This window comes from Protopterus annectens, chromosome 10.part0 (assembly GCF_019279795.1).
Source record: "Protopterus annectens isolate FY-2018-M chromosome 10.part0, PAN1.0, whole genome shotgun sequence".
Taxonomy (NCBI): Eukaryota; Metazoa; Chordata; order Ceratodontiformes; family Protopteridae; genus Protopterus; species Protopterus annectens.
Window position 1 is genome coordinate 763,037,733 of NC_056744.1, and position 19,297 is coordinate 763,057,029.

General features: G+C 34.5%; 1 protein-coding gene across 10 annotated transcripts in view; it reads left to right on the forward strand.

Annotated features, from left to right (window-relative positions):
- SGIP1 (SH3GL interacting endocytic adaptor 1) overlaps window positions 1–19,297 on the forward strand; it is a 1,172,197-nt gene that overhangs the window by 398,080 nt on the left and 754,820 nt on the right. For all 10 annotated transcript variants that reach the window (XM_044085575.1, XM_044085576.1, XM_044085579.1 and 7 more), the window contains exon 3: window positions 5,672–5,696. In XM_044085575.1, coding sequence (XP_043941510.1) covers window positions 5,672–5,696 — 25 coding nt within the window. The remainder of the gene's footprint in view (window positions 1–5,671; window positions 5,697–19,297) is intronic.

A 19,297-nucleotide genomic window follows, 5' to 3' on the forward strand; every position in this document is an offset into this window, starting at 1 on the left:
GTGGAGAGGGAATTCAGGTCCTTGCCACCTGCATCCAAGGTACAGGGTTCAAGCCTGAGTATCTGTATCCACCATCATTTGCTCTCTCTAGCCACCAGTATATAGTAACTTGGGCATTACACACACACACACACACACACACACACACACACACACACACACACACACACACACACACACACACACTCCAGTGACTGACCTCCTGCATGTCTCAACGAACGAAGCGACCTCCTGAATAAATCCCACACATCCTGCATCTCAATGAACGAAGCAAACTCCTGAATGAATCCCACACACACTCCAGCAACCACCTACCTCCTGAATGAATCCTGCCTGCAAAACGGAGTAATCCAGTGACCAAACCCGCCCGGGAAATGGAGCAATCCAGCCTGCGCAATATGTCCCGCGAGAGCAGCTCACCTCTCTCAGTCCTCATTGGGTCTTCCAGCTTATCTCTCTCCTCATTGGGTCTGCCTGCAGCCGAAGCAGTCCGGACCTCCTCTTCTGTGCGGTCATCACTGCACTGATTCCTGGGTGCACTTGCAGCAATGATTGCTGGGTACCTGTGTTTCTCTATCCGGACTGCTGATAAAGGCAGTCTGAAGTCTTCGGGACTCGTGTTTTTTTTTTTTTTTCCAGTTTTGCTTTTTAGTTTTAAAGATTTTTTTTTGTGTGTTTTTCTAGGTGGGAGGGCTGCAGTCCGGCAGTCCAATATCATGAGCCTCCCCTGAACAAATGTCTTTGAAATCCGGACTCTTACAAATTGCAGTAGCAGTTGGGTGATCTATTTGGCTGAGTGCCACTGGTCTGCATTTTATATAGGTTAAACATCTAGGTCTTTTAAATTACGGATTTCTGAACATTTGAGTAATATCAGAAATAAGGTTATCACAAATGCCTTATATAAGCATACATTGGTTCACAAAACAGCTAGGTTTCATTTTACCATCATTGACAAGGTTGTGAGTTCCAAGTTCTCCAAGAACAAATTGCACAAACTTCTAAATAAAAAGGAAAGGTAATGGATCATTCATCTGGAGAGTTTGTTTCTCCCTGGACTAAATGATCTCCCTTAGAGACATATATTAAATATAATATCAAGATTTAATTTAGTCAGTTCGAATACAGGTCCCTGTCAGGGATATTTCTATTTTATAGGGTTATATAATATTTTTTCAGTATTGTCTCATTTTCTAGGTTATCATCCTTAGCTCATTAAATATATTTATATATCTTGTATTTGGTATTCTTTATCTGGCTGTGTTAAGTGCACATTTTGTTGTGGGCGTGTTCCTTGTATTGGAAGTACTTAATATCTTTTTTGTTCTGATTGGTGGAACTAATGAGGATTGTACTTAAAAAAGGTGTTTCATTACACATTATTTGCCTTCTTGCATTGATAAAGGTCTTTAGGGCCAAAACCTTATGTTTAAATAAAAGGATGGATTCCTCTTCTGTGCTTGTGTTTGTGTTTTTTACTGTGGAAATTTTTGGCCTTTGCACTTGCTGTCCATGCGTGGCTCTCCTTTGACTGTTAAAGTAAATAAACAAATGCAAATGTATAGAATGTTGATGAATTAATTGCTAGCAGTCCAGTGGGCACTGAACAAATGGAATTCTGGAAGGTACAGTATAAGGAATGTTTCAAGGAAAGTGGAAGAGTAAATCTTGCAACTCTAGTAAATGTTACAGGGAAGAGAAGAATATCAAGAGATTAGGACAAGACAGGGTTAAATCAAGTGCACTGACAGGAAGAGATAAGCTGAGACAGAAGAAAAATTGTAAATGGATGGAGTGTGGGAAGGCTGCAGATATCATGTTGGATGGAATTTCATACTCCTGGTGCAAGGTTTGGAAGGATTTCTCAGCAGATGATAGACAAAATAGAGTATTAATAATGCAGCTGAACATGGCAGCGATGACCAGATAGGGTAGCAATTATTGTTAACAGTAAGCTTATAAGCAAGAGGTGGGAATAAAGAAGTTTGTAGAGATGGTAACAAACGTAGATTGTTCTTTCTGTTTGGAGAAGGATAATGGTAGTTGAGAGAAGAAGGACATAATGTGTACATTAATCAGCTAAGTTGAAAGCATTTTTTGTTGAGCAGACTCAAGGACTGGCAGCAGCATGGATTTGATTGTAGAGAATTGGGATTCAGATGTGGAACAGATGGTAAATTTGCAGCAAAGTCTGAATTTTTCATATGGATTTCTTGGTTTTAGCTTGAGTGGAAGGTGAGGGAGTAAAATATTAAGTTTAGGTATTTATATGAGTTGTTGGGTGAGAAAGTGTTACTCCAGAGAGCAGAAAAATAAATAGGAAGACTGTCAGTCAGACTGCATAGGAAATGCTGAAAAGAATGTTATGTGTTTTATCAGCAATGTATATATGGTTATTATTATTATTATTATTGTTATTATTATTACAATTATGGGACCTTTAAATACATCCAGATGAATTTGTAGATAAAGTTTATTGAGTTGCTATTTTAACTTATTCTTAATAATGTGAATAAATGGGAGTACAATATGGTTTTAATGTTAGGAAGGTCTGAAAAAAGATTATTTAGGGTTTATAGAATTAGTAGTTCGAAGGCAGTATAGTCTTGTAACATCAAAGATTTACCAGGATCCATCCTCAGACTGCACCCTTTTACACAAAGATAGCTGGGCCATTTAGACTTCGGATATATACAAGATGGCCCATCTAGTGATCCAGATTCTGTTTGAAAAATAATATTGTGCAATAGTGCTTAATTTGCAGGGTAGCTCATTCCAGAGACAGGAGTGACACTGCATAATGAATATATTTCTCCATCACATTCTATTTGTCTGCTAGTGAACATTTTGTTTGCTGGTTCTGATGCTAGCTAAACTATTAGACTTGAGGAGATATAGGAGGTTATAGCCAACATTGTCTCTAATGGCACAGTAGGTGAGGCACAGAGTGCCCATCAAGAGAATATATGATACTGTGTAAAGGGATAGAGGTTTTATCCTCTGTTCTTAGCTCAAGGTCTTTAAGCCTTAAATCTTCCTAGTTAAGAACATTATGGGCTTCCTCTAGTTCTTTAATTTGTTTAGTGGGGTACATCTCAAAGGGGGCATTGTGCTCTATCAGAGAAATGTGACATCTGTAGATCACTGATGAATAAATTAAAAAAAAAACAGGATCAAGGAAGTGGTATTTGGGGGTCTGTTTTGAGAGAAGTATTAAAGAAGGATGAATTATGATAGACAGAAATAGAATGATTTATTAGGTTGTTGTTGAACCAGTTTTGGAATTGTTGGGAAAGGCCAAGAAGAGAGGGTAAGTGACAGAATTTGTTAAGTAGCAGAGAAAGTAGTTGACCATATCAAAGACATATCTCAAGTCAATGAGCACAGCACAAGTGAGTAGACCTCTGACTATAATGGAAAATATGAAGTCAATGACTATAAATAAAGCAGCGGTTTTGCTAAATGTGGTCTGAACCCATACTAGTATTTGTAATGGATATAGAACAGGAGGATATGTTTTAATGTTTTTATAAGTTATTTTTGTTCTAGTTTCCATAATTTTTGCTAAATAAGAAGATGGTAATAAATCTAAAGTACAGTGTGCTGATTGAGATGGAGGAGAAATGTTAGGGATATGGATAATTGTGGCAGTTTTCTAAGTATCTGAAATAATTCAAGCTTTTATGAGGAGGTTGGTAATGGCGGCTAAGGAAGTAAAATACAGGTGGAGGACTTTTTGAAAAATTTAGGGTGAATGATGTTAGATTTAGGATAACATTCTCTATGCATAGCATTCAGAATCTTGTACATTGAAGTGTTAGAGCAGCATCTGAAATTAGTGAATTGGGAGATATGAAAATTTTTTTTTGTTTTCAGCTGTTAGGGAATGAAATGGGTTGAGTAAGGCAAGGTTGGCTGGGGGTAGATATTAAGGGTAGAAGGGGGAGGAGAAGAAGTATAGAAGTTAATAGGTATGTCAGTAGTGATGACAGTAGAGAAGTGTAGGTTTGCTGAGGTATTACTTAAGACAATGCTAGATTTAGGTTCATAGGTAATTACTAGTTATGCAGTCCAGGAGACCATTAAGGAACATAGCCCACATTCCCAATTATCCCAAAGAAATGTGTAGTTAAATGACATGATCATGTCACATAGTAAGCAGATGAAGGCTGTGGGAATCAAAACTTTTGCAACAGAAAATTGATCATTAGCAGCTCATAACCATAGTTCTTGGTGCCAATTGCCAGATTTCAATTCCTGCTAGTAAACCCTGAAATTGTGCAAGTTCTCACTCGTTTAGCAACAGAGTTCACATATTAGTGTATCACTATACAATACAACCCAGAAGCACTGGAGACTGATGTAAATCAGAAATGATAACACACTAGTTCTGCTCATGAATTTCATAAACTGAAACTACAAGTAGCGATACTATGACTTGCACTAAATGCAAGCCTTCTTACACATGGCTCAAGATGTTTATGTACTTGGTAAACGATAACTTTTTGAAACAGCTTAATGTTTTAAGAATGGAAGATCTTTGCAATACATGGCAAATTTTAAAATGACTATGATAAAGCTAAATTTAAACGTTTTGCATTTGTAACCTGGAAACATTATTTAGTCAGGATTTTCATCTCGAGAACATAGATTGTCAAAGATTTAATTAAAATTACTGTTGAACAAATCTTTCTAAAAAAGTGTAATTAGCATGTATTGTTTTTAATCCCTGTAGAATATTTATACAGCAAAGGCTTATCTGCATTTATTATTTGCATTTGTGCGTGTTTGTAGTTTATGTGGCCAGTTGAACAGAAAACCGATAACTTATTTTATTTCAGACTGTGGGTTCAATGAATGAGGGAGACAGTTGCAAACAGCAATCTAGTGTTTGCTGGAAGTTATAAATTTGAAGAAAAAAAAATGTAATGAATACAGTTAAATAGAATTGACAATTTCTGTGGCATATTAGGCTATATCTGTATGTTCTCCTACTTCTTCCTGGGAACCTCTATATACTTTAGAAATAAGGAATCCTACTGCTATTTGTATTATTTTCCACTTACCTAAAATAGTACAAATGCAATGAAGTGTATGTCTTTGTACTGCTGTTACCAGATTCACAGCTAAGGAGAGTAAAACAGTTAATGCAGTATGTGATTTGGTTTTAGCCACAGAGTGTAGATCAGAGTTTACACATACAGTTGCCTAAATCCCTAGCCAAGATCTGGCCCTAATTGTATCTTTCTTTCTTACTAAACAATACAATCTTTTTGTCTGTGGAAGTATGCTTCTTTATGCAATTGCAATGCCACAGTCCAATACTATTTGTTTCTGTCCCCAGTACAGCAATTTACAGCAGAGAAATGTCAATGTCTTTCTAAGATGGTTATCATTGTAATGAAGTTATTATGCCACTGCAGAGCCCCAAGGATTCAGAAGAGTTATTTGTCTAATAAAAATGTTAAAGAATCAGCATAAAATCAAATTTCATGTGGATGAATTTCAGATATGTACTTTGGCTGTTTAGTTCAAATTAAAAATGCTATTAAGCTTTAAATTAGAAATTGCATTATTTCCTAGAGCATTTTGAGCTCTAGAGTAGATGAGAAATATAAAAACATACTATATGTGAAAAGTGGCTAATTATATTTTTATTCCATTTTTACAGCGGTTCACCAGACAGGGATGGAAATGTAAGTAAGCAGATTTTTTTAAATGTTGTTCTTTTATGCTTGACGAATACTAAAAATGAAAGTATACAATTTTAATACAGAAAACAACTTCACTATCCCACAGATTAGTAAGATGGAGAAAGAGTCTCTTACTTGGAAAGAATTAAAACCTAGACTCCAGAAATTCTGAAAGTTTTACAAACATCTACAAGGATTTTCTCACATATACCTTCTTTGGATTATAATAACTGAATCAGTAGTATACGTGGATAAAAGCATTCATTCATTTGTTCATTCAGTAATTTTTGATACCCATCTAATATTTTTGGGGTCATGGGGATCCACAGACTATACCTGAAAGTAATGTCTGCCATGCACAGAAGTATTCCTGGCTGGTTGCCAGTCCACTGTAGGATATAAATGCTCAAATACTGTCATGCATAGTGCACATATATCTAGAGGCTATTCATGGGATCACTGGGTCATCTTCTATCATGTCTCTGGAATATGGTAGGAAGACATAGACTCCTTTAGAAACTTACACAGACAAACACAAGGAGGACATGCAGAGTCCACCTAGAAGTTAGTCTAGATGGAAATTAAACCAGAAGACCAAGCGTAAATAATAGTACTGGGAAACAGGACAACACTATGACTCTTAACAGTATTTCTGCTGGAGAAAAAAGGATTCCTCTGTTTATGTTATTGTTCATTATTAAAAAGGTAGAGGTACAAAGGTCTATTAAGTATGTAAACAAATACAAAATGCTTGATACCATGAATGGGCAAAGACAATTAAATTATGACAGTGCAACTCCTGCTTGTTCAATAAATTCATCTAGAAATTAATGGCCTTTCACCAGAGAATCTGTACATTGTATATGTCAGTTTGGGATTCTAGTGAAATAGAGTGTTCATAGATTTTGTAGAAAGGGAAATTATCTAAGTGCTGTTAACTTTGTGACATTTTAATATTTCATCTCAAAGATTGGGAGATAAAAGTTCTAATCCTGATAGTATTTTTTTCTGTTTAGGAGATTAATAGAAATGATATTATTTATTATTAATGTGAAACAAATCATAGTACTTTGACAATTGTCTGGACATCATATGCAGTACTCAGCAGCTGATAAAATAATTTGAAAGGGTGTTAACTTTTTTCTTAGAAAACTACACACAGATTTATAGATAATATTAGTGCTCAGACTATTGGCATTAACTGTGTGAACACTCCATGGACGTTACCATTTTATGCTTATTAACCACAACCAGATCTTGAATTAGTTTTATGTCAGCAGCTGAAATAGTGATAGGAAGACTTAAGAGCATATTGCTTAGTATGCATGCTAGTATGTATGCCAGATGAAGAAAAGGAAAACTGTAGAATGTAATCTTACGTGTATTAAAAATATTCTGTACTTGGTTCTTTAACATTGCACACATCCTGCACACTGGTAGAATACTGAGTTTGACTTAAGAAAGCTTCAACAGTAAAGAAAATACACAAAAATAGGAGGTGTATTCCAAATAGTTACTTATCTAGTCTGAAAAAAAAATCAAGGAAATGTAAGGAGTGTATACTTTTTCAAGGAGGTTGTGGGGATCAAACAACTGCTGCACTCCCTGTGTGAGAACTCTTTCCCTCTACATTCCTGCACTTACCTATTTTAACTCTGTGGTTACACGGTGCTGAGGAAAAATTTAAAACACATTTCACAGTATAAATGTATTCATTTTTAACTATATTAGACTTTCTACAAAAGTCATTCAGTATTCTGATCATAGTACTGAATTCCATTTAAAACCAAATTAAGATACGGATTCAGTTATGTTAAGAAAATGTACAATACATCAAACATAACTAAATTAAAGCTAGACTTTTATCTGCAATATATACAAGGTGTGTCAAATACCTCAAGTGAAATTTTATGATTATTACATATGGAATGTTTCTTATTATGCAGTGGCCCAGTTTTTTTTTGAAGAACAGAATTATGTGTGTTATAACAGAGTAATATCATTATAATTTTCAAAAAATAGCACTTTAATGAACAATTTGAAATTGGTGGATGGTATGTTTAGATGTCATTCTAATAATAATAAATTAATTTCCATAAACCATAGTGATTTTGTTCAGACATTTGGAAAAGGCTGGAGTAATAGATTTCTTCCAATTTTTAGTAGTTTTGTATCTAAAAGCCAAGAGATACTACAGATGTGGAAACTGATCCTTACTAATTCAAGAAAAATTTGGATGTTAAATAAGAATAAATGTCTAGTTTACTGAATTTTTTTTCTGGCAAAAGTATTTGAGTAAATGATTTGAAACTTTAACTAAGCATCTTTTAATTTTTTTACAGCTAAAAGAATATGCTGTTAGTTAGCCTTGATTATCATATTATATCTCCAACAATACATTTGTTCTTATTTATTACTTTCCCAATTCTAATAAACTGTTAATTTAATAATTTAATAATATTTTCATTATTTTTAATTTTATTAATTAAGTAAGAAGCTGTAGACTATTAGTTTAATAACTTAATAATGTTGTTCTTATTAGTTCTTCCTAAAAATAATTCAGTTTTAAGTACTTTCCCAATTCTGTGAAGGTTAAGAAATTATTAATTTAATAATAATTGAATTATTATTAATCTTATTAAGTCTGTGAGGGGTAAGATGGTATTAATTTAGTAATAATAACTAAATTCTTATTAAATACTTTCCCAGTTCTGTAAGGAGTAACAAGTCTCCCGTGTATAAATTTCCATGTAAAATTTCTCCCAAATAAAAAAGTATGTCAACAGATTTAAGGAGTTCAATGTGATTAATTTAATTCCATTACAAATTTGGTATGGCTGATAATATAATTTTATATAAATGTGATAAAACTGACTTAGCTGTTGTTTTATTCAGTAATATATATTTTATATAGTTCAACAATACTGGATAAGTCTTTAAATCAATGTCAAATCAAAGGACAACTCATTGAACTTTAGTAGGCCATTACTGCATTCTGAGTATGGCATAGTAGTTCAACCAGTCCAGATAAAAAAGAGTTATAATGCAAAATGTCAGACTATTGTAGTAAATACCTGTAAACATATTGATGTAGTGCTTTTTTTAAATACCATATCTTAGACTCTGTTTGAGACTTCATTATGACACTTTCAAGGGATTAACAATAGGCTAATGAGATGCAAAGATCACATACAATTCCTCTTCTATACATAGGATTATAGTGCAGCGCTATACTGAATTTCACCCTGCTGCATTAGTTGCTTAAATGTGTGGTGTGTTGTCCTGCATTCATCTGATGTAGACATTAACATCAAAACTATTAAATACTATATTATAAAAATATATATTTTTTTGTATTTCTATATTGTTCTGTATTGTCTACATTTTTTTTCCTTTATTGTTAGAATGTGTACCTTTGTGTAGTTTTTCTCACTCTGCCTCTACTGAAAATGGGTCTTGTACAGTCCAGTTGGACTACCCCAGATATCAACACAAATAAATAAATAAAACACAAATAAAATAAATAATTATCCATCTCCTTTCTTGGCATTTTCTATAAGAAGTAAATTACTTGTTCTTGTTTATCAAATTTGCAATAATCCATATTTCTCCTTATGTAAAGATGGTAAGAATGCTCTATTTATGATGGTTACATCATTAAAATTGATCATATTATGTAGGCAGTGCAAACAGAAGTCCCCTGCCTTAAAAAATCATCTGCCATATTTATAAATGTCTGTAAAAAGAATGAGACACTTTCACACTGCATAAACTTTGTAAGCAGTGTGGAAAATTAAGTGAGTGTGTAGTAATAATCTAAAAATACCTTTAAGATAAAGAAACTTTATACAACTAGACAATTACTAGTTGTTTGGTAAGATACAGCAGCTCTACAGACTAAACTTCAAAAGATCGATGCACACAGGGTAATTTTCTCAAAAATGCCAAAAGAACAGTGAAAAAAGTAAATCTGCCCACATTCACCTACCTTTTTTTTCCTCAAAGTTGAAGAACTGATACAGATTTTACTAACCTGAGGTAATATGCATTGGAGGACGCAGAACCTATTGCATGCCTTCCCTTGTTCAAAAATGTTAGTGCAACATAAATTTTCTAAGCCTGTCTTTATAATATGCACTAGACAGCTATTCTGTCCATCAACAGTGCAATCCATTGCTGCCCTGCCCATGCATGTTTGTTTTACAATTAATCTCGTTTCTGGTTAGAATGTCATTGTCAAAGCTGCATTTATTAGAAAAAAAAATGATCATAGCACATTCTTTGATCTCTTAATTTCACTATTGACTTAATTTTTCTCTATGATCACACCCACAACATTATATAGGTATTGACAGTTATTTATATACATCAGCAAAGTATTCTAGATTATGAAAAGCAAAATACTTTAGAAGATCGGTTACTTATTCACATTATGACTTCAATAATAAATTATCACATATGTGCATTTCTTAATATAGAGTACAACTTGTCTTACTAAGATATGAGACTCTTCTGTTACTGTGGTTAGCATGGATATTAGTTATTTTATACACTAATTAAGATACTAAGTCATTAGAAGCTCAGACTTTCATGTCATGGCAGGAGATTTCAGTTTTAAGTGTATTTTCAAGGGATTCTATTTACTGACAAAATAAAATGCAAAAATAACACACTTTTTACATCAAAAACTTTTGTAAATAGGCACATCCATCTTTAAGGGCTTCTTGTATGCAATGGAAAGTCAGCAGTATAATTTAAGAACATGGCTATTTTAAATCTTTCACAGAAGAAAAGTACTTAGCATAGTATAGCTATTTGAAATTTGCTAATATTGAAGAATGCAGAACTTAGCATGCATCAGATGCAATTATGCTTCAAATGTTGAAAATGTGATGTTGGCATTTACATTTAGGACTTAGTTTATAACACAAAATTATTATTTACTCTTTTACATAACAGAATCACAGAAACCAAAGTTAATTCATAATTATATCTAATCCACAATTTCATTTTTTTAAGGTAATCTATTAAACAGAATTACAAAAATTAATAACTCTGAGTGAAATAATTTTGTCCTGTCACTGAGACAGTTGCTGCCCCGCTTTCAACAATGGAATTCCTAGTACAGTAACTTATTGTCTGTCAGAGAGACACAGTAATCGGCTGCGTTGAGTGAAGTATTTTTATAAAGTTTATGTGTAATGGAAATAGCAGGGTATCTGCACATTAAAAGCAAAACAGCTGTAGTATATGAAAATGATTTGTAAAGCGAAGTTATAAGGGAATCCTGCCATATGGAACAGATGATCCACTCTTCATAATGTAGGTAAGCAAAATAGTAGAAACGACAATACCTACTATAGTAATAGCAATAAATATTCATTCCTAGTTAAGATATCGACTTTACCTTTTTATATCTCACTAGTGTCAAAGCTGGGATGAGAGAGAGATAGAGAGAGAGAGTAAATCATAATAGAATGTTAAATTGTAACAAAAGACAGCAACCCAAAACAGCCCATAACAGAACAAGTTATGAAGCCTCATAAAGTAGTAAAATGTACATTAAGACTTGCATTTTAAAGAAAAATGTTTTCTTCTGGCCCTGTTGTTGACTGACATTTTACCCAGGACCACCTCTCCACCCTATGCCCACCAGTAATGGGAGCAACTCCCAGAAAAGGACAAAGCTGATATCAGAAAACAAAATAATGTATGTTAGTGTAAAGTAGCAAAACTATTTTACTTTGTCTCACAATATACTTGCCAAACATAACATGCTTTAAAGTTATCTAAAATGATAACCTTTGTAAGACAGATAATAAGTTAAGTACACGAAATTCAAACAACAAAGTTTAACAGTAATCCTCCTCTAGTACTGAAAATAATAGGTTGCTAATTCAGGTTCATCTTGACATGATTTTTCTTCTGCCAGACTTAAGAACTACCTGAATCATGCATAAATATACTAATAATCCATATAAGAAAGTAGGTAAATAGTCAGTGCTGGGGAGAAAAAGTACCCACTACAGCACATGTTGCTCTTAGTGGGCCAAGATAAAAAAAAAACATTCAGATATTTTTAATATAATATTGTTGAAAAGTACAGACTTATAAGAAAGGGTTCTTTCTATATTGTACCAGGACCTCTAGAAATACTCAGAAGCAAGAGAAAGGTGAAGACAGCAGCAAAACACATTACAGTACCCAAAACCTACTTTTCATTTTTATTTTCAAAGCTGATAAATATGACACACTGCATCTCTTAACGTATCAAAATGACATACCATGTAAGTACTATTCACTGCTCCACACTGCTATAAAAACACAAGCACGTACTCCAGTCTTTTTCTTCCACCACCCAAAAGAAATCCATGAATGACATCTTAATACAAGAAGGTTTAGATGTCAGAATAGGACTTTCACCTCAGTTTTCTTTTTTCTGTTTTATTTCTTTTTTCTGTTTTATTTATGATGTTCTCGGTCAGTCTCAGAGGCAATTACCAGTCCTTAACTGGAAGTAAAGCTAGCTATACTTTTAACAGAGTGAATGAGTCCTTTCGAAGACAGAGTGTTACACACACTACAAATAAGAGGAGCACCTAGAAAATAGGGAAAACTGAGCGAGAAGTTAATAAATCAAATTTACAGTTTAAAATATACAAACATGTGTCTTAAAGATTTCACTACCCCTTAGAAATATTATTAATTCAAATTGCTAACAAAGTATAATCTCTGTATAAAATAAGCACTATATTTCACCTTACACTTACTTTAGACCTAAAACATCCTTAATCAACATAGTAATTATACCACAATTAAATCACGGTTATCAGATACCACATCTCTTATTTATTTTATTTTATTTATTTATCCTTTGTTGACTGGGCTAGATATACTAAGCTAGTTACCTCTTTTCATGGTAGACCGAAGGTGGTATTATATACTACAAGGGGTAATTTGGCCCTTAGGAAACACCTAAAGTTCAACTATTCAATTTATATGAAACCTCTAAATATAAGTAACTTCTTCAGCTTTACATCTTACAGCATTACTTGATCTTTATCTTTTTAGGTGTGAGTACACTTTTCTAGTCATCTTTTTCAATGTCTGGTTCGATGATAAATAGTTCTGATCCATATTTTCATATTTAGTGTCTATACTGTCATTTTTTAAATGACAGTATAGACACTAAAATGAAAATATGGATCAGAACTATTTATCATCGAACCAGACATACTGTCATTTTTTTTAAATGACTGAGGTGGTGGTGCTGCGGTAGCGTTGTCGTCTCACAGTAAGACGTTGTCCTGTTCGATTCTCAGCTAGAGCGTCTTCTGTGTGGAGACATGCGTGAATGGGCATACCTTCATTGAAGGTTGTGCTTCAGGGCTGGCAACTCGGCATGTAAAAATCTACTGCCAATCATTAGCGGACCGGAGTTCCACTGTGGCGACCCCTAACCGGGAAAAGCCGAAAGACACAACAACAACTGTCATTTTTTATATGCTGCTGCTTTCTCAAGAGTGATCAAGATCTTTGTATCATCTGGCAGAAGGAAATTGGGCATTGCATAGTAAAGAACAAATGATTCAACATTATTCTTACTAACTGCATTAATAAGGACCCAGTAAGCTTTTCTTTTTGCCATGGTTTTAGTGAACAACATCAGTGTCAAATCTTCTGTTATTATTAGTCTCATTAACAAGAGTGTTAGACCACACATTTTTCAGAGTTAATTTTCTGTTGAAGTGATAAATTTTACAGCTGCAGGTCTCATTGGCACTTCGGCCTTGGTGGGTGTTTCACAAGTGATACATGTGTCTAAGTTACTCAAATGACAGTCCATCTTGCAGGTTTAAAATTTAAAGACACCATCTACATGCAGCAGTTGGAGAGACCACAGAGGTTTCTGACTTGGAAAATCCAAAATACAGATAGGCTAAAAGCCAGTCCCTCTACTCAGTCTCATACAGATTTCCACTTTATTCTGCTATCACTGATAAGCAATGATATCAACATGTCTTTACTCTGTTGTCACTGTCAGGCAATGACATCAAAACGGCCTTATTCTGCTGTCACAGTCAGGCAATGACATCAAAATGTCATTATTCTGCTGTCACTGTCAGGCATTGATATAAAAATGTCCTTTATTTGAAGTCCTTAATACTGTACCATGATTTTTAGACTTTCATTTTCTTTATTGCAATTCACTTTTACGAAAATCATTATATTGTGGAAGTTACACATGTATTTGTACTTCATGCAGAGAAATAATTACTTGCTGGAAATCATTTCCTGTTGAGATTTAAAAGTGCAGAGTTTGTTATACTGACCCAAACTGACTATTCGCAGGAAAGGTAGTATGCTAGTCACAGAACAACAAATTTTCAGTTTTGACAGAAATTCAGTAAATACATTTCTTAGAATGTTGTAGTTCCTTTTCTAATCAAAAAATATGAAACTTTCCTGTCAAGTTTAAAATTGTCTACTGAGCATCTGAAGGGAGTTGCTATGGTAACTATTTGAATTACTAGGACCCGAAAAGATGAGTCCCATAATGTATAGAATAAATGACCAAAAACTCAGCCTTACAAATATTGTCTGAAATTGCCATTTCTCTGAATATTCTCTTTTCTCTGAGGAATGGTGAGCTTAGAGTTGGTATATATACATTTTGAAGATGTGGAGGTCTACCCCCCCCATATTGTAGAATGCAGGGAAGCTTCCCCCCCCCAAAAAAAAAAAAATTTAATGAAGAAGAATAATGTTCAAAATTCACACCTCTGTTGTATTTTATTCTTTGTTTTGAACACTTCAAGGCTTCGCATTGCAAACCCCAACATTTCAATACAGAGACAGTTGTTACTTAGTAGCTATCTTAGATCCTATACCAAGTATTTGTTTTACTCTATCATTCTGTGACCCTCTAGTTAGAATATTTAAATAAGGGAAATGCATGGGACACCTCCACATATAGAGTGCAGAGGGATAGTCCTAGTGCAAATATCTTAAATTCAAAGATTGTAAGCTTTATAAGTTTATGGATCTATGTTATAACCTTGAACACCAACTATATTAGTATTATGAACTCATTACTGATAACTTCACTTGATTCGCTGTATACTTACAATTGATAAATCTGTTATCTTTTCTAGCCATTACTTTAACCATAATCTAATCCACGGTATATGGTTGAGACCGTATGTTAGATTTTTCAAAAACTGGACCAAAACTTATCAACAAAAATCAATATTTTTACAGAGGGGCAAGCTGCATGCACCCCAATACCCATTGAAAATAATATATACCAACTCTGAGATTGGACTACAGTGGGTAAAAGAGTATTCCCCAATCCCCACTGTATTGCAATCCCCATACAAATGCTTCAAGTTCTTATAAAGCCAAACATATGGTCTTGGATTTCCAAAAAGACAATCATCTGACATAAACTCAGATATATATATGTGTGTGTGTGTGTGTGTGTGTGTGTGTGTGTGTGTGTGTGTGTGTGTGTGTGTGTGTGTGTGTGTGTGTGTGTTATAGGGTTACTAACTGGTTGAGCCATTTTTTTTTTGTAAATAGGTGCTGTTGTGCATTCATATTGCTGTAGTGTTAGAGCACTTATATTATATCAGTAGAGTGCTAGGCATTAGTTTGATGGCACTCTTATACAAATATGGGGTTACTGAAATTTAGTGCTCTTCTCTTTGTTGCTGATGTGCATTCAAATAGTTAATGTTAAAGTTGTTAAAGTTGAGGCATGGAGGTGGAGCCCCATATAAACATCTGACAATATTCTTTAGTATAGTTTTATGTCTGGGCTATTGATTGCTGAATGTTTTTGATATGGTGTAGTGCTTAATGTTTTATGACTGGTTGAGTTCTAAATGGTTGTTGTCCATTTTGCTCTAGTACATAACTGCAGCATAGAAGATGGGTTTGCAGGTATGTTTGCTACTGTATAGCTCTCTTGCCTCCAGAAAGAATAAGGGATCATACTCACTCTTGTATTTTTATGTTTAATAGCTTTGAATCTGAATGTGTAGATGCTGTGCCTGTTACTTCATTCACATTCTGTAATGTGATTGGCATTAAAGCATTCTGCCAGTATCAATTATGTGTCTCCACAGTTTTGTTAAGTTTATTTGTTTATTTATTTGACATTTGGTTACCTGGAAAGCCCAAATGGCCGAGAAGCCCATTTTCAGTGGAGACCCAGGTCAAAAAGCTCCAATACAGAGGAAAAGGAAACAAATATATAGCTTTTACATAGCTGACAAGAAAAGAAAAGTCCAACTGCAGATAAAAACCAGAAAGAAAAAAAGCATATACAAATATTTACACAAGGAAAGATAAACACACACAGGTCTAAACATATCTAACATACTTAAGTTTGTTTTACATAGATGATTAACAGTCGTGACTGCAGGCAGTGCATTTGCATATGACATTTAACAAAACATGGTAGATAGGATAATTTTGTGGGAGGCATGGTTATGTTATGGTGAGATTACATAGCTAAGTGTGATAGCAGTAAAAAGAGACTTGTAGTTCAGGCTAATTGAATAGATACAGAGATCATCACTTGTTATTAGACGTAGTAGAAGAAGATTGTTAGATCGAGGGTAAAAGGAAAAGTAAGGGATGGTAGTGTGGGAAGGAGTGGAAGAGTTAAGAAAGAGATTAGATAAGTAGATGGTAGGCTGATACATCAGCACATCGAGTTAGTAATTAGGCTGAATAGACTAGGGGGATATAAGATGGAAGAGGGGAGGTGAAAAATTAGTAGAGGAGATAGCTGCAATTCAGATAAAGGTATAAGAAAGAAGATAAATGGGGAGCAGACAGGGAGTGAAGCAATTGGACTTGGGTTAGAGTAAAGGGGGTGGGTGTCAGCTCAGTTTGCAACAGGGACAGATACATGACCTGACTAGGAAGCCTTTTAGTTTAAACTTAAATTTCTTGAAGTTAGAGGTAGTTCTAATATCTAAGGGTAGTGCGTTCCATAGTTTGGTCAGTGAGTAGGAGTATAGACAGTGTCCAGTGGTTTTATTTGGTTTATATAGGGTTAGAAGCTGTTTGTCTTCAGAGCAAAGAGCGCAGTTAAGTGTGTAGATTGGAAGTATTGATTTTAAGGCAGGGCAAGCTTCAGAACTGTAGACAATTTTATTGGCAATTATTAGTTGGGTGTAGTTAAGATGTTAGAGCAATTCTAGCCAGTTAAGGGGTGTAAGAGCTGAACAATGGTGCTTAAAATATGATACTCCTGTTGCAAATTTTGCAATTTTGTTACAGCAGCATTCAATCTTATTTTTAAGTGTAATCTGAAGGTTAGTTAAAATGGGGCACCATATAGTAAGGAGGGTAGCAGGTAGGTTGTGGCAAATGTTGTTTTAGAGGTTGTATCCTTGAATTTTTTGTGCTGATAGAGCATCCCTAGTTTGAGATAAGTTTTTTTGATAGTGTTATGTATATGAAGGTCAAAGGTAAGTGTATTATTTATTGTTACTTCTAGTAATTTGGTATATGGGACTACTTTGATTTCTGTGTTATTTAATGAAAATATTTTAAAGTCAGTTAAGCTCACCCTTGGTGTAAAAAGGAGGAGTTTGGTTTTATTGGGATTGATTAATACTTGTGCATTACTGAGCCAGGATTTGATGGAGGAGAAGGTAGTTTGCATTATTTGTCTGAGGTGTACTATGTTGTTGGAAGAGGAGATGAGAGTTGAGTCATCAGCTTATTGGATTAGGGAACTTTGGCGGAAGGCAGTAAAGAGATTATTTATGAAGGTGTTGAAGAGGAGTGGTCCAAGGATGGATCCTTGTGGAAGACCTGTTTTATTGGTAATATATTGAGAGAGACAGCCTTGCCATTTTTCACATTGTTGTCTGTCAGATAGGTAGCTGAAAACCCACTGTAGAGAGGGACCAGAAAGGCCAAGGGAAGACAATTGATGTAAGAGTTTGGGGTGTGAGACAGTATTCAAAGCCTTTGATAGATCAAGAAATAGTGCTGAGGTTAGTTGGCAGGAGTCTCTTAGTTTGCTGATTGTGTCCACGAAGGATATTATTGTAGTTGTTGTACTATGAGCTGGTCTAAAGACATTTTGGCTTGGTGTTAGGAGTTTATTGTGGATTAGGTGGTCAAGGAGTTGTTTGTATACACATTTTCTAACAGTTTGGAAAGAGGAGACAGGATGATGATGCAGCAGAAATTAGACAATTGAATAGATTCGCCTCCTTTGTGTAATGGGGTTATAATTGATTTTTTCCAAAGGAAGGAGACGTGGGATTCTATAATGGATCTATTGATGAGAATACTGACTGGTAGGCAATGGCATCAGCAGCAGTTTTCAAGTTTTCTGCTGGAAGATTGTTAGTGGAAAGAGAGTTTTATTTTATTTTATGTAGTAGGATACATGTATAGCTAGTGGATACAGGATGCAGTGAGTGGATTGAAGGTTTAGAAAAATGTTTTGGGTAGAGAGGGATGGGAGTTTGGTATATATGGTTGAAGTTTGAGAGAGAGGTTCAATGTGATTCTTTATGGGACTGGGAATATGGGGCTTGCTTGTTTGAGTGGATGTCCCCACAGTGGGGTAAATCTGATAAATGGTAGTAACTATGTTGCTGTGTTGCTATTGTTATTTTTCAGTGGCATTTGTTGCAACAAATTGAATGCTTAATACTTGAAAATATAATCCTAAACATACACAATCTCACACACATACACACACGCACACACACACACATGTATTTATTCATTTGTTATAGTTTAACAAAAAATGTCCCACTGGTATATTACACCGTATTTCAGTTGAGGTCCTGGGGAGAAAAGCTTTAGAGTTGCAATGATGCATGAAACATCATAAAAACATAAAATAATACACAAAAAAAATCATAAAACATGTACATTCATTCATAGTAACATGTATACTACTCTCTTATGTACCTACTGGGCAAAAAAAAGAATACAGAAGGGGAACAACAAAATATAAAAGTGAATCTAGTTTCCAAAGAATGCTAGCTATGTTCTAAGAATGATTGTTAGAAAAGTAGTTTTAAAGTGAATATACTTAATTCCTATAGAGCTACAGTAAGTGAGAATAGGAATAGCTGATATACTGGATATAATTCATTGCAAAATATCTTTCTTATGTACAATTTATTTCCACACAAGACCCTCTTGATTTTTCCAATGGGCTTACTTATGGCCAGGATAGATGATGAGGTTAGAGAGGGAGGGTAAAGGGAGGGGGGTGTTGCAATGATACTGATGTGTTGGAAGAACATAGCCATGAGTTCACTAGGTTGATTTCAGTTGTTTTTTGAATGAAATTAGGTTATTATTGAGCCTTAGGTTTAGTGGGAGAGAGTTCCACATTCTGGAGAGATGGGTACCATATAAGGCTTTGCCTACTGAGCTGTTATCCTTGTGCATACTTAACAAGGATTTGTATGTGGATCACAGACTTCTTTTTGGTATGTATGCTGTAAGGATATTTTTTAGACTGTGACATTTGTTTTTTAGACTAGATTGTGGGCCATACGTAATTGGGTGTGTCTGCCCTCTTCAGATTGTTCCAGCTATTTGAGTTTTTG